This window comes from Physeter macrocephalus, chromosome 8, assembly GCF_002837175.3.
Source record: "Physeter macrocephalus isolate SW-GA chromosome 8, ASM283717v5, whole genome shotgun sequence".
Classification (NCBI taxonomy): Eukaryota; Metazoa; Chordata; class Mammalia; order Artiodactyla; family Physeteridae; genus Physeter; species Physeter macrocephalus.
The window spans coordinates 188,347-201,480 of record NC_041221.1 but is presented as its reverse complement, the minus strand read 5'-3'; the positions used below and the strand labels follow the sequence as shown (position 1 = coordinate 201,480).

General features: G+C 35.6%; 1 protein-coding gene across 1 annotated transcript in view; it reads left to right on the top strand.

Moving 5' to 3' along the window:
* The window catches only part of LTN1 (listerin E3 ubiquitin protein ligase 1), a 65,390-nt gene extending 52,987 nt beyond the window's left edge, over positions 1–12,403 (top strand). The window contains exons 25-30 of the mRNA XM_024120167.3: positions 534–720; positions 4,150–4,321; positions 5,195–5,415; positions 7,106–7,300; positions 9,195–9,362; positions 9,960–12,403. Coding sequence (XP_023975935.1) covers positions 534–720; positions 4,150–4,321; positions 5,195–5,415; positions 7,106–7,300; positions 9,195–9,362; positions 9,960–10,022 — 1,006 coding nt within the window. The 3' untranslated portion in view covers positions 10,023–12,403. The remainder of the gene's footprint in view (positions 1–533; positions 721–4,149; positions 4,322–5,194; positions 5,416–7,105; positions 7,301–9,194; positions 9,363–9,959) is intronic.
* The last annotated feature ends 731 nt before the right edge of the window (positions 12,404–13,134 follow it).

The following is a 13,134-nucleotide window of genomic DNA, read 5'->3' as shown; positions in this document are numbered from 1 at the left end:
TAAAATTTACTTCATTGAAGGAACACAGAGTCTTATGATCTTTTTACCCTTTATAGGATGATAAAGGACCTGATAGGATTTATTAGCCCTAATCATTCCCCTGACTAGCCAAGGGACTTCAGACTAATAATTTAGCTTCTCTGGGTATCTGATTTTTTTTTCGTCTATAAAACAGAAGGTTGAAATGTATGTTTTCTAAAAGGGTCTTTCCTTTAAGTGCTAACCTCTGGAGTTCATATTTTATAGCATATTTTATATATTTATAAATATAAAAATTATATTTATATTTTTATATTTTTTATATTTATAAATGTGGAAATGTAGGTATATATTTATATAATACTTTATGTCTTTCAAATTCTGTACTGCCTCTATGTGAATTAGGGGTCAAAATTGAATCTATAAAGGGGGACTTTTAAAATGGTTTTTGGAAAATAAAGGTTTTTTTTAAATGCTTGAAATTTATACATGCTATCAATTTGTTAAGGGACAAGTTATGAAGAAAACTGTGGTGTTTAATCATTGATTCTTAGGTCACCACCAGCAGCACTGATGTCTCTTCTTAGCACTCAAGAAGACTTACTAGAAAATGTTTTGGGGTGTATTCCTGTCGGACAGATAGTTACTATTAAGCCACTGAGTGAAGACTTCTGCTATGTTCTGGGATACCTCCTCACTTGGAAATTAATACTTACTTTCTTCAAAGCTGCTTCATCTCAGGTAAATAAAATGAGACGACTTTTGACAGTTCTGTCCTAAATCTATTTCTCTGTTACTGTCCTAAACCCTTTCCTTCCCCTCCTTTTGGAAAAAAAGGGGAAATGCCTCACATTTTAATCTAATCTTATCAGGCTAATTTCAGACATTCTGCTAAATTTATTTCTGTCTCTGCTTCCTCATCCTCCCACAGGTTTATACACACACACACACACACACACTCACACACACACTCACACACACACTCACTCAGTTTTTTTGCAAAAGTAATTTCTGGAATGTGCATGAATCAATTTTTTTTTCTAACTGAATGTAGCCACCAAGTCCTTTTATTGCAGGAAACCAGATTTCTATAATTTAATTTCGTGCTACCACAGTAAGAGTTGCAAAAGAATCCGATCTTGCTATTCTTTTTCCTTTGGTCAACTTCTGACTCTTGTGGCGATGTCAGTTACTACATCATTGGAAATTTACCTTACTTGAAAATCAGTGTTTAGAGAAAGATCTGTGAAATATTACCTTATATAATTCAGACCATTATCGCTAAATAAACAAAATATCCTATTGTAATTATTTTGACCAAATTATTTTAGCAGGCACTAGGTGTCTCTGTTGTCTCATGTTTAAGAAGGAAGCTGGAGAAATCTACTCCACTTTTAAAAATTCTTTTAGACAGATTCCCACTTTTAAAAAGATTAGCACATTGATTGAATCAGTTTAATAAAGTAGGTGGCTTCTTTGACAGGTTAATATAAAAAGACTTATTACATATTTAAAGTGTGACTAAACATCTTGGCATTCATTTCCAATGTGATTTTTTAGAATCCTTAAGTTATAATTTATGTTGCTAATAACCCATACCTTGGTATAAATATATAAACATAAGCAATTTTGCATTTTTTAAGGGGAAAATCAAATCACAGAGGCAACACTGATCTAGATGTTCAAATTATTTTATTTCTTTTCAGTCCTACCACTTATGTTTGTGATTTGAGCTAATTTTAATTTGCTGTATGATGTATTTCAAGAACTCCTTGTTGGGCTTCCCTGGTGGCGCAGTGGTTGAGAGTCCGCCTGCCGATGCAGGGGACACAGGTTCCTGCCCCGGTCCGGGAAGATCCCACATGCCGCGGAGCGGCTGGGCCCGTGAGCCATGGCCGCTGAGCCTGCGCGTCCGGAGCCTGTGCTCCGCAACGGGAGAGGCCACAACAGTGAGAGGCCCGTGTACCGCAAAAAAAAAAAAAAAAAAAAAAAGAGCTCCTTGTTAAGCTTTTAAATTTGTTTCTTAAAATATTATTGGTCTCTAAAAAATTGCAGCAAATTGAAGTTTTTTTTTTTTTTTTGAAGTTTTTATGTGTAAGAATTTCGTTCTCGTTATCTTATATTCAGAAATTAGGAATCTGGCCACGCCTCATCTTTCCGATTAGGCCAGAGTGGGGGAGGGGGCACAAAGCATTACAGCAGCAGTTACTGAGCCTAGAAATTGAACTGAGCTGTCAGTAGATAAACCAGCATAACCCAGTAAATGACACTAATTAGAGGAATCCTTAAAGCAAACTGAAAAATTAAAAAAAACTTTGGTCCTTAATCTGAGTTGTTTTTAACTTTCTTCTTAAAAAAACTAGTGAATCAGATTGCATTAGGAGCAAAGGTGTGTGTGTGTGTGCACGCACCTGTGTGTGTTTTTTGTAGTTTTGCTGAGATATATTTCACATATCATCAAATTTATTTAAAGTGTACAGCTTGGTGTTTCTAGTATATTCACAGAATTGTGCACCTATCACCACTATCTAAATTTAGAATATTTTCAACATCCTTCCACACCCCCCAAAAAAACCCTTACCTATCTCCAGTCACTTCCCATTTCCCTTCAAACCCCCCAGCCACTGGCAACCACTAATCTATTTTCTGTCTCTATGGATTTGCCTACTGTGGACCTTTCACATATGTAGCCTTTTGTGTCTGGCTTATTTCATATGGCATAATGTTTTCAAGATTCATTCATAGTATAGCATGTATCAGTATGGCATTACCTTTTATGCCTAAATAACATTGCGTTGTATGACTATACCACATTTTGTTTATCCAGTCATCCAGTGGGCATTTAAGTTGTTTCCCCTTTTTGCCTATTGTGAATAAAGCTGCTGTGAGCATTTGTGCATAAATTTTTTTTGTACATTTATTTCTCATTTCTCTTGCGTTGTATACCTAAGAGTGGGATTGCTGGGTAATAGACGTGTTTTTATTTCCTTCTATATTGAGGTTTCAATCAAGGGTCATGTTTACATTTGTCTGTCATATTTCTTTAGCTTATAATTCCTCTACTTTTCTTTGGTGTCATTTACTGGATCAGTTATTTTGTAGACTGTCTTCCAGTTTGGGTTTGTCTGGTAGTTTCCTCAAAATTAGATTCTGGTTGCTTTTCAGCAAGAGTATTTATTGCACAGTGGTGATATATTCTCAGCGCCTCAACTCAGGAGCACAGAATGTCATCTGTCCTTTTATTGGTGATGTTAAGTTTGGTTACTTGGTAAAGGTAGTGTCCTCCAGATTTCCTCATTGTAAAGGTTCTTTGATCAATTTTTTAAGAATCAGTTCCAAATACTATGGCTTGATCTTTGTATTTGACCATTCATAGTGTTCAGAAAATGGTATATTTGTACTATGAAGAAACATAGTGTAAGAAATAATTTTAAAACAGGTACAAATACCAAAGAGCTACAAGGTAAATGTGAACAAATGAAAACTACATTATTGAGGAACAAGTCTAAAGCACATGTCTCACATAGATACCTATAGTACACCCAGTGGTGCCAAATTTTCCTGTTTTTAAAAAAGAAAGCAGAAAAAAAAATCCATATTTTTTGTGAAATGTCCTGATTTATAAAACAACTAATGAGAAGACCCCAAGACATTTTGAAATACTAGTTTGTGCTGTCATAAAGGGATGCTGAAATGTTTGATATAGCATGAGGTCAGCCATAAAAATGGGATTAGTTTTAAGCAGAATTTTGAAAGAGTAGAGATTATGGTGCGGAAGGAACGTGTGGAAGATGTGGGAGGAGAGTGAGCAAATCGTCTGTGGGGAATGGCGAACAGATTTTTCTCAGCTCAGAGACTCCAAGTGGGGGTGAACTTACCAACAGGGAGACAGTTTGAGAAAGATGTTAGAGGCATATGTCTGATAATGAGGGGATCTTGAAAACTTCTGCTGGTTTATGAGAAGGGGGAGCAGTGCCTTCAAATGACACAACTGGAAAGTAAGACTGTGGCATATATTTTATAGAACTCTTCCATGTCATTCTCAGTGTTCAAATGAATTCATTTTTGTATTGTGTTCTTGTACAGTCTGTTACACTTTAGTTTGTTCATATCTACCGATTGTCTTGGTTTAATTGGGTTTCCTAACAAAAATTGTTTACTCTCCACCAGCTTCGAGCTCTGTATTCAATGCACCTTCGAAAAACAAAAAGCTTGAATAAATTGCTCTATCACCTGTTCAGGCTTATGCCAGAAAATCCGACCTTTGCAGAGACAGCTGTTGAGCTCTCCAATAAGGACCCTAAAACATTCTTTACAGAAGAGCTCCAGTTGGGTATTAGAGGTCAGTATGATGTGCATTTGTGGTCTTTCTTAGAGACTAGGTTCAGATCAGGTTACCCTGAGGGCATGGAGAATAACCCCAGATGTGTGTCCTGGCTATGAGAATGTTGAAGTGCCAGATTTTCCATATTTCTCTAAATAGGACATATAATTAGATTTTGTGGATAAGGTTGTTAAGAATTTAATTAATTTTTGAAGTTTACTTTGTTGAGACTATTATCTTTTACTCAGTAAACAAGTATTTGTTACTCAATAATATTTTGTAGGCCTGTAAATAAATAGTCTTCAGTTGGGGAAACAAAGATAAGTAAAATTTATTTTTCACTCCGGGACCTCACATTTTAGCTGAAGGGATAGACATGCATGCATCTAGTTGTGCCGCAGTGTTATAAGTGATTTCTTGAGAATAGGAATTTTTTAAATGCCTTGGAGATCTGAGGATGGGACTTTGTCTTGTGAGTACTGAGGTGGGATTCTAGAACTTTTGCATACCACATCAGTGAGCTCTGGGAAAAGTAAAGGAGGCCAGACTCTTTTTCATAATTTATAAGAAAAAGAATCTTTAATTCTTCCTCCTCTTTGAAGTGTGTGTGTTTCACTGTATTTGTGATCTTTCATGTGAAATAAAGAGTGCTATTTCTAAGCAGATTTTTCAGTGTCATTCAGGGTTTTCATTCTTTTTACAATTCTAATTGTTCATTTTGAATGTGTAAGAAAAAGCTAATACTCTAGAGTTCTGGATTCTTTGGTATGTTTGTTTTATGAGCACTAGTGTTAAGGAATTGAAAATGATTTTCTAAGAAAATACTAATATTAGTCTGTTATTCTGTGTAAGAAATATATGTTACTAACTAAGAATTTGTTTTTTCCTCAGATACCTCAACTCTTCCATACCATATTCCACACTTGGCTTGTTCAGTCTATCACATGACATTAAAAGACTTGCCCGCCATGGTTAGGCTGTGGTGGAATAGTAGTGAGAAGCGTGTTTTCAATATTGTAGATAGATTTACAAGCAAGTATGTTAGCAGTGTTCTTTCTTTTCAAGAAATATCTTCTGTGCAAACAAGTACACAGCTATTTAATGGCATGACGGTTAGTATTGTCTTGGATTTTTTCTAGAAAAGTTGTTTCAGTCTTGGTTATGTCTATCAGTTGTAGTGAGTATCATCACAATTGTAACTCTTGGTTCAGAATTTACAGAAATTGTCCACTTTATTTTTGGATTATTGGATATCGTATCTCAAATTAATGCATAGGTTAAAATGATGTTATAATTTCATTTACCCCACCAAATAGTTTTTGAACATTCATTAGTTAACTCAAAATATATATTGGAATACTTACAGATGCCAGGCACTGTGTGCCAGTCACCTGCAAAATGAACAGTTTAGAAGGGTCAGATTCCTGTCCTGTAATAACATACAATCTAATAAAGGGAAAAGGGCGATACTGATAATGTTTTTTTGCATTGGAAACTGGAAAGTGGCACATTAAGAGGAAGAATGCTCTGCGATCAGAGTGGGAAAAGTTCATCTGGCTGAGGGGATTAGGTGAGACTTTATGGAGGAATTTTACTTTGAGGTAGGCAGGATTTTTTTATGGGGAAAAGCATTTAATATAGAGAAAACAGTACGGTAAAAGCAAGAAGCTTGAAGATGGGAATGTAATTTCTGTGATGGCCTAAGAAATGATGAATAGCCCAGTATTCATATGGAGTAGGATTCATGAAGGTAAATAGAGAACAAACTGCTTCTATGATGAATTGGGGACATATTGGGAAAGGCCTCAAGTAACAGTCTAAAATATTTGGGCCTATGTAGCCACTGAAATTTTTCTTTTCTTTTTTTTTTTTTGGCTGTGTCACTTATGGGACCTTAGTTCCCTAACCAGGGATTGAACCCGTGCCCTCAACAGTGAAAGTGTGGAGTCCTAACCACTGGACCACCAGGGAATTCTCTGAAATTTTTCTTTTGGGGCAGTGACACTGTCAGAGTTATAATCTGTGAAATTTCTCTGACTGAAATCTTATAACATGGGCTGTTGGCATGGAGCTTGGGTTCAAGTGAATAGTTAGGGAGACTTGTAATGTGTAGACATTATGAGGAGGGCCCAGGGAAGGCAGTATCAGTGAGAATAGTCCTTAAAGGGGGAGGGATGTGAGAAATTTTGTGGTGATTTATCCAAACTTGCAACTAGTTAATATCTGGAATGTGGTAGAAGGAGAATTTTAAGATGATGCTATGGTTTTTAGCGTGGAAATAGGAAAGCCAGAGGAATAAATCTTTAAAGGATGATAATTTGTGGTTTATGTTGAGTTTGCAATGCTAGTAAGAAAATCAAGATCAGGTATAAATATTCTGGCCATTGCTGGTTGGCTCTAAAGCTCAGGAGAATTCTGTGGTAGAGAAAGACTTGAAAAACATCTAAATAGAAGTGATATTTGATACGTTAGCTTTGGAAGAGAAGGAATAGTTAATAATAACCCATTCTGTTATTGGTCTATGCAAAAACTGTGATGTGACAAGCCTACTATACTAAAACATACTTTTTAATGAGTAGTGCATTTCTTTTTGAAACATCTTTGAATGTCATAACATCACTATAAAACATTTCAGGTATTTGAACCTATTTGTTTAACATCTCATGTCAGATAAGTGAACATGTTTACCCGTGTTTTGTTTGAATGAGGACTGGCTTCTAGCAGTTAACCTGACAAGATGGTTTTTGAATGAAAGGGAAGAAAAGAAATTTGGCAAAAAAAATTACCTTCCATGTGTTGCAGGTTAAAGCTCGAGCTACTACTCGAGAAGTCATGGCCACTTATACTATTGAAGATATAGTTATTGAACTTATAATACAGCTGCCTTCAAATTATCCATTGGGTTCAATAACAGTAGAAAGTGGGAAAAGAGTTGGCGTAGCCGTTCAGCAGTGGCGAAACTGGATGCTGCAGCTAAGCACTTACCTCACCCATCAAGTAAGTGTCTGTGTACACATTTGGCTTTCTAAACTAGAGAAAGATTGCTGATTTACTATTTGAAAGGGCAATAAAACAAATATATATCTTTCTGCTTAAGTAGAAATAGATATTGTATTTTGTTGGATAAACAGATACATGCCTAAATGATTTGAACTTGCCGAGCTGGTGAGGTTTTTTTTGTTTTGTTTTCGCTGCTTTGGGTCTTCCTTGCTGCGTGCGAGCTTTCTCTAGTTGCGGTGAGCGGGTGCTATTCTTTGTTGTGGTGCATGGGCTTCTCACTGTGGTGGCTTCTCTTGTTGCGGAGCACGGGCTCTAGGCACGCGGGCTTTAGTAGTTGCAGCACGTGGGCCGTAGAGCATGCAGGCTTCCGTAGTTTCTGGCACATGGGCTCAGTATTTGTGGCACACAGGCTCAGTAGTTGTGGCACATGGGCTTAGCTGCTCCACGGCATGCGGGATCTTCCCAGACCAGGGATCGAACCCATGTCCCCTGCATTGGCAGGCGGATTCTTAACCACTGCGCCACCAGGGAAGTCCCCTGCCAAGCTGTTTTAATTTTTCAGGCTCTACAGCTTTTTTTTCTGGTGTTTGAGAAGAATTGACTTTACTTCATTGACATTGTAGATGATACAGAATAATACATGGTATTACAGTTTGAGAGGGAATCTTTTTGTGAGACATGGGACAGATGAATGTCTTCTGAGCTACTTTACTTTAACATTTCAACTTTCCTTCTGTGGTTAGAGAAATCACAGTACTTTCAAAGACCTTTGCCTTTTAAACAAATTGTAAATCTCTAGTTTTGTTTGCACATTGTGATGTATCTCAGACATTCTACAGTAAAGAAAAATTATTTTATATTTTTTTTAATATCTTTATTGGAGTATAATTGCTTTACAATGGTGTGTTAGTTTCTGCTTTACAACAAAGTGAATCAGTTATACGTATACATATGTTCCCATACCTCTTCCCCCTTGCGTCTCCCTCCCTCCCACCCCTCTAGGTGGTCACAAACCACCTAGCTGATCTCCCTGTGCCATGCGGCTGCTTCCCACTAGCTATCCACCCTACGTTTGGTAGTGTATATCTGTCCATGCCACTCTCTCGCTTCGTCACAGCTTACCCTTCCCCCTCCCCATATCCTCAAGTCCATGCTCTAGTAGGTCTGTGTTTTATTCCCGTCCTACCCCTAGGCTCTTCAGGACGTTTTTTTTTTTCTTAGATTCCATATATATGTGTTAGCATACGGTATTTGTTTTTCTCCTTCTGACTTACTTCACTCTGTATGACAGACTCCAGGTCCATCCACCTCACTACAAATAACTCAGTTTCATTTCTTTTTATGGCGGAGTAATATTCCATTGTATATATGTGCCACATCTTCTTTATCCATTCATGTTGATGGACACTTAGGTTGCTTCCATGTCCTGGCTATTGTAAATAGAGCTCTGCAATGAACATTTTGGTACATGACTCCTTTTGAATTATGGTTTTCTCAGGGTATATGCCCCGTAGTGGGAGCACATTAAAAGGATCATACACCATGATCAAGTGGGGTTTATTCCAGGAATGCAAGGATTCTTCAGTATATGCAAATCAGTCAACGTGATACACCATATCAACAAACTGAAGGAGAAAAACCGTATGATCATCTCAATAGATGCAGAGAAAGCTTTTGACAAAATTCAACACCCATTTATGATAAAAACCCTGCAGAAAGTAGGCATAGAGGAAAACCAGTATTCTTAAAACTTAGAATCGTGAATATAGCCAAGCAGATTCTCTTCTCTCCAAATTATAATACAACTTTAAAATTTGTGAAATTGAATAAAAATAATACTGGTGGTCTTCAGTGTGTATTGACTTTATTTATCTATTTTTCTTGTTAACAGAATGGCAGTATTATGGAAGGCTTAGCATTATGGAAAAATAATGTAGACAAACGTTTTGAGGGTGTTGAAGATTGTATGATTTGTTTCTCAGTCATTCATGGTTTCAACTATTCTCTTCCCAAAAAAGCCTGTAGAACATGCAAGAAAAAGTTCCATTCAGCCTGCTTGGTAAGCTGAAGAGAAATTAACTTATTTATATCTTATATATATTATATATGTAAAATATCTAACCTTGGAAAGCAGTAGATGTTAAACTCTTAATTGTGGTTAATGGGAGACATATTAAAAATGATTTTTCAAAATTTGTGAAAGATAATTAGTAATTTACTGAGACTGGTGGCATCAAAGCCCTTTAATAAGTGGATGTTTCTAAAATAGCTCTCGGCACTCAAAAAATAGATGGTCTTGTAAGATCTACACCGTAAAGGAGACTGAAAAAATTGGAACTGAGAGCCATCTGGCATCAGAGCTTTTTGCTCTTTTTAAACAGCATATTGGAAAGAAAGCCACCATATGTTCAGCTCCTTCACAGCAGGTCTTCCTTACACATCTTCGTGGTTGCATGCATGAGCCTAGGTGGAAAGCGTCACAGTGTGGCCTTTGGAAGGAATACTGAGTTGTGTTGATTTTGGAGATGAGTGGAGGGGAGCAAACATTTCAGTATTCTCCCTTGTCTTACTTTATCATTTGAAGGTAACTTTAGATGTGTATGTAAAATGGCAATTTTAAAAGTTTTTAACATTTAAATACACTTTTCTTTTTCAGTACAAATGGTTTACGTCTAGCAACAAATCCACTTGTCCACTCTGTCGTGAGACCTTTTTCTGAGATTTTTTTCTTTTCCGCATTGGAATTAATCCCTGAAGTAAATCAAGCAAAGGCAGTGGATTTGGATTCATCTTGAAGTGTTGATGTGAGAAGGCCAGTGAGCATTCTTTAAAATAGGACCTTCTCTGGAAAATTATTTTGGTTAATGTAACGATCTTAAAATCAGGTTTACTTACCTTTAGATTGCTTTGTAAATGTTTGGAAACCTTTTCTTTTACATAAGAATATTACATACTGGAGAGAAAATATTTATATTAATAGTTTAATCTCTTTGTACATTTAAAAATAAATAGGGGAAAACCCTAAATTACAGAACTGGAATTTGTGAAAGCGTTGTACAACTGTATTATACTGATAAACCCATTCAGTTTGTTGATCTATGTTCTAGAACAGTCTGAGTGAGGTAAATGAATTGAGAGGGTTGATTTACATTTACAGATATTTTAAGATTTATTTATTAGTTACGACAAGAAAATTAATTAGTATTCTGATATTTGTAGATTATTTTAAGGATAAAATGACATTAAGCTATCAGTATAGCTTATCTTAAGCTATTTAAAGCATGCTCTGAAATCCTATATAAAAGAGTATAAACTGAACTTTAAGGTGCCTCCATTTATAAAGGGTTATGAAATTCAGAAAATTAAATTCACAACACTGACCTTTTACTGTAGAAGAATTTCCTTGTACTAGTGAAATTTGTATTGCAGACTTGTCAGTGAATTTATTACTCAGTTGGAATGAGTCTCCAGAGGGTGAGAATTTGAGAGAAGCAGGAGCTAGATTATTTTATTCGTGAAGCAGAGTGGTAGTTATTCCTCTATCAAGAGCGAAGAAATAAAGGAGTTATTTCTGAAACTTAAGTGGTGGAAAAAACAAAAAATATAAAAATGTAGTAGGAGTCTTTCAATGTTGTAAGCAAATTTTGCTATTCTTCCTGGTCAAAGTTACACTAAATTAGAGAGTTGCAGGGAGGTAATTGTTTTCTAGCCTTCAGAAGTACAAGTTAAGAATTTTAATACTAAGTAAAATTCAGTTTAATATGCTGAAATGGGGTAGGTGAAAACCTGCCTTTTGCCACAGCACTATTGCCCTTAAAAATTGTGCCCAAAATATAAAAGTGTGGAAGTTTGGAGCTCGGAATAATTTTATTGCAGTCTTCCATCACATGGGAAATATTAGCATCTTTAATAGCAAGGTTACTTGAAGGATCAGCTAATCATCTCTGTTGCAAATAATTGGCAAAAAGCAACTCATGTTAAATAAAATTACTGCTTACCATCAACTGGGTAAAATGGTTATTATTGAAATAGTATGAATGTGGTCAGAGTATTGTAGTGGAGAGTGAAGTATTAGGTGTGAGTTAAAGATCTCGAGTTGTATTTGTAGATGCAGTGTCTGGCCCAGTTTTGTCTGTCTCCTAAATTTTTCTCTGTAGTATTTATTATCTTATAGGCTTGAGGCTCAAGGAGTCAGTCAGTGAAGTACAGATAGCAAAATGCTACTACCTCTTCTTAACCCCTTTCTTAAAATGTTCTCTCTTTTTCTGTGTCTCTCTCTGACGTAGTAAACCCAAAGGATTGTGTTATTCCTCTGTGAAAATTACACACTTTTCCTTTAAAAATTGTTTTATAATAAGACTTTGTTTATAACTTTTCCAGTATTGGTACATCTTGATTTCTGACCCAAACCCCAAGTGGAAAAGAAAAGGGACTAATGGAGCATTGTTTTTCCACATTATTATTTAGGGCATCAGGTTCTTGGTGAAACACTATAATTAAGTGGGGTACCTACTCTTCATACTTAGGACTCTTAGCACATTTCTTTGAGACTTGTAAATATAAATGTAAAACTTGTTATTGTTTATATGCTAGAGAAAAAGCTTTCCAAAATAAGACTGAAATTCAGAATATCACATTAATTAGTTTATTTATATAGCTTTGATAACTTGAGAGCATCCCTTAAAATTCTAGCATAAGGACATTTTAAAATTGCATGAGATTCAAAGCCCATTAGGAAAATTATTAATTTAAAACCCTAATGTAAATTGCAAATTTTAGAATTTATTTTTAACTCATATTTATCACATGCTGTAATGTATGTACATAAGTTCTGTGGCTTAAAATAATTAATGTTATTACTTGACAAGTTTTTGTGGTGTGAATACTTAATGTTATTATTTGATTGTTATACCATATGTGCCCATTAAAATTCTTTTTAATTGCAAAATATTTCAAATATACATAGTAATAATATAAATGCTCTTGTACTCTTCATAAACTATTTTGCCATATATGCTTCTGATTTTTAAAGAAATAAAATGTTACTCTTTTGTACTCTTCCCTGAGGCCATCTCCTCCTTCCCTCCGTAGAGCTAACCCACTATTCTGAAGTTGGTGTGACTCCTTTCTACTTAAGATTTTATACTTTACCCTGTGTTTACATCCATAAATAATATATAGCAGCTTTTTAAAAGTTTATGATAGCCTATCACAAGTGCTCTTGTGTAATTTGCTTTCTCATTCAACATAACTGCCGTTTAGTATCATTATATCAGTTTGCTTACCATTTCCCTCACTAATGGTCTTGTCAGTTGTTATTTTTTGCCATTTTGAACCGTGCTGCATGTGTACATTCTTGATAGTATTTTCTCATGCAAATGAAATGTGCTAGATATTCTGGACATATGCACCCACATGGAATTTCAGGTGGTAGATACTCTGTGATTTTATGTGTATGCTCTGTGACTTTAGATGTTGTCAAGTTGCTCTCCAAAGTGGTGTGCAGGTTTGCACTCCCAGTGGTAGCGTAAGAGAATTCTGGTTTTCCTAAGTCATCACTAAAACACTTAGTCTCACCACTTTTGAAGTTTTCCAGTCAGAGCTGTGAGATAGTAGCTGTTTGTTTTAATTTATATTTCCCTGGCTACCATGAATCTTAACTTTATTCCATATATTTATTGGTCATTATTTTGTGAATATATTATCTATGTGCCTATTTTTCTCATGGATTTTATATATTATTATTTTAATCCTAATGCTGTATCTCTTACAGGGATTCTTCAGGTAGGTGGCTTGGCTTTAACATGGTCTGTAGCTGTCTTTAATTATAC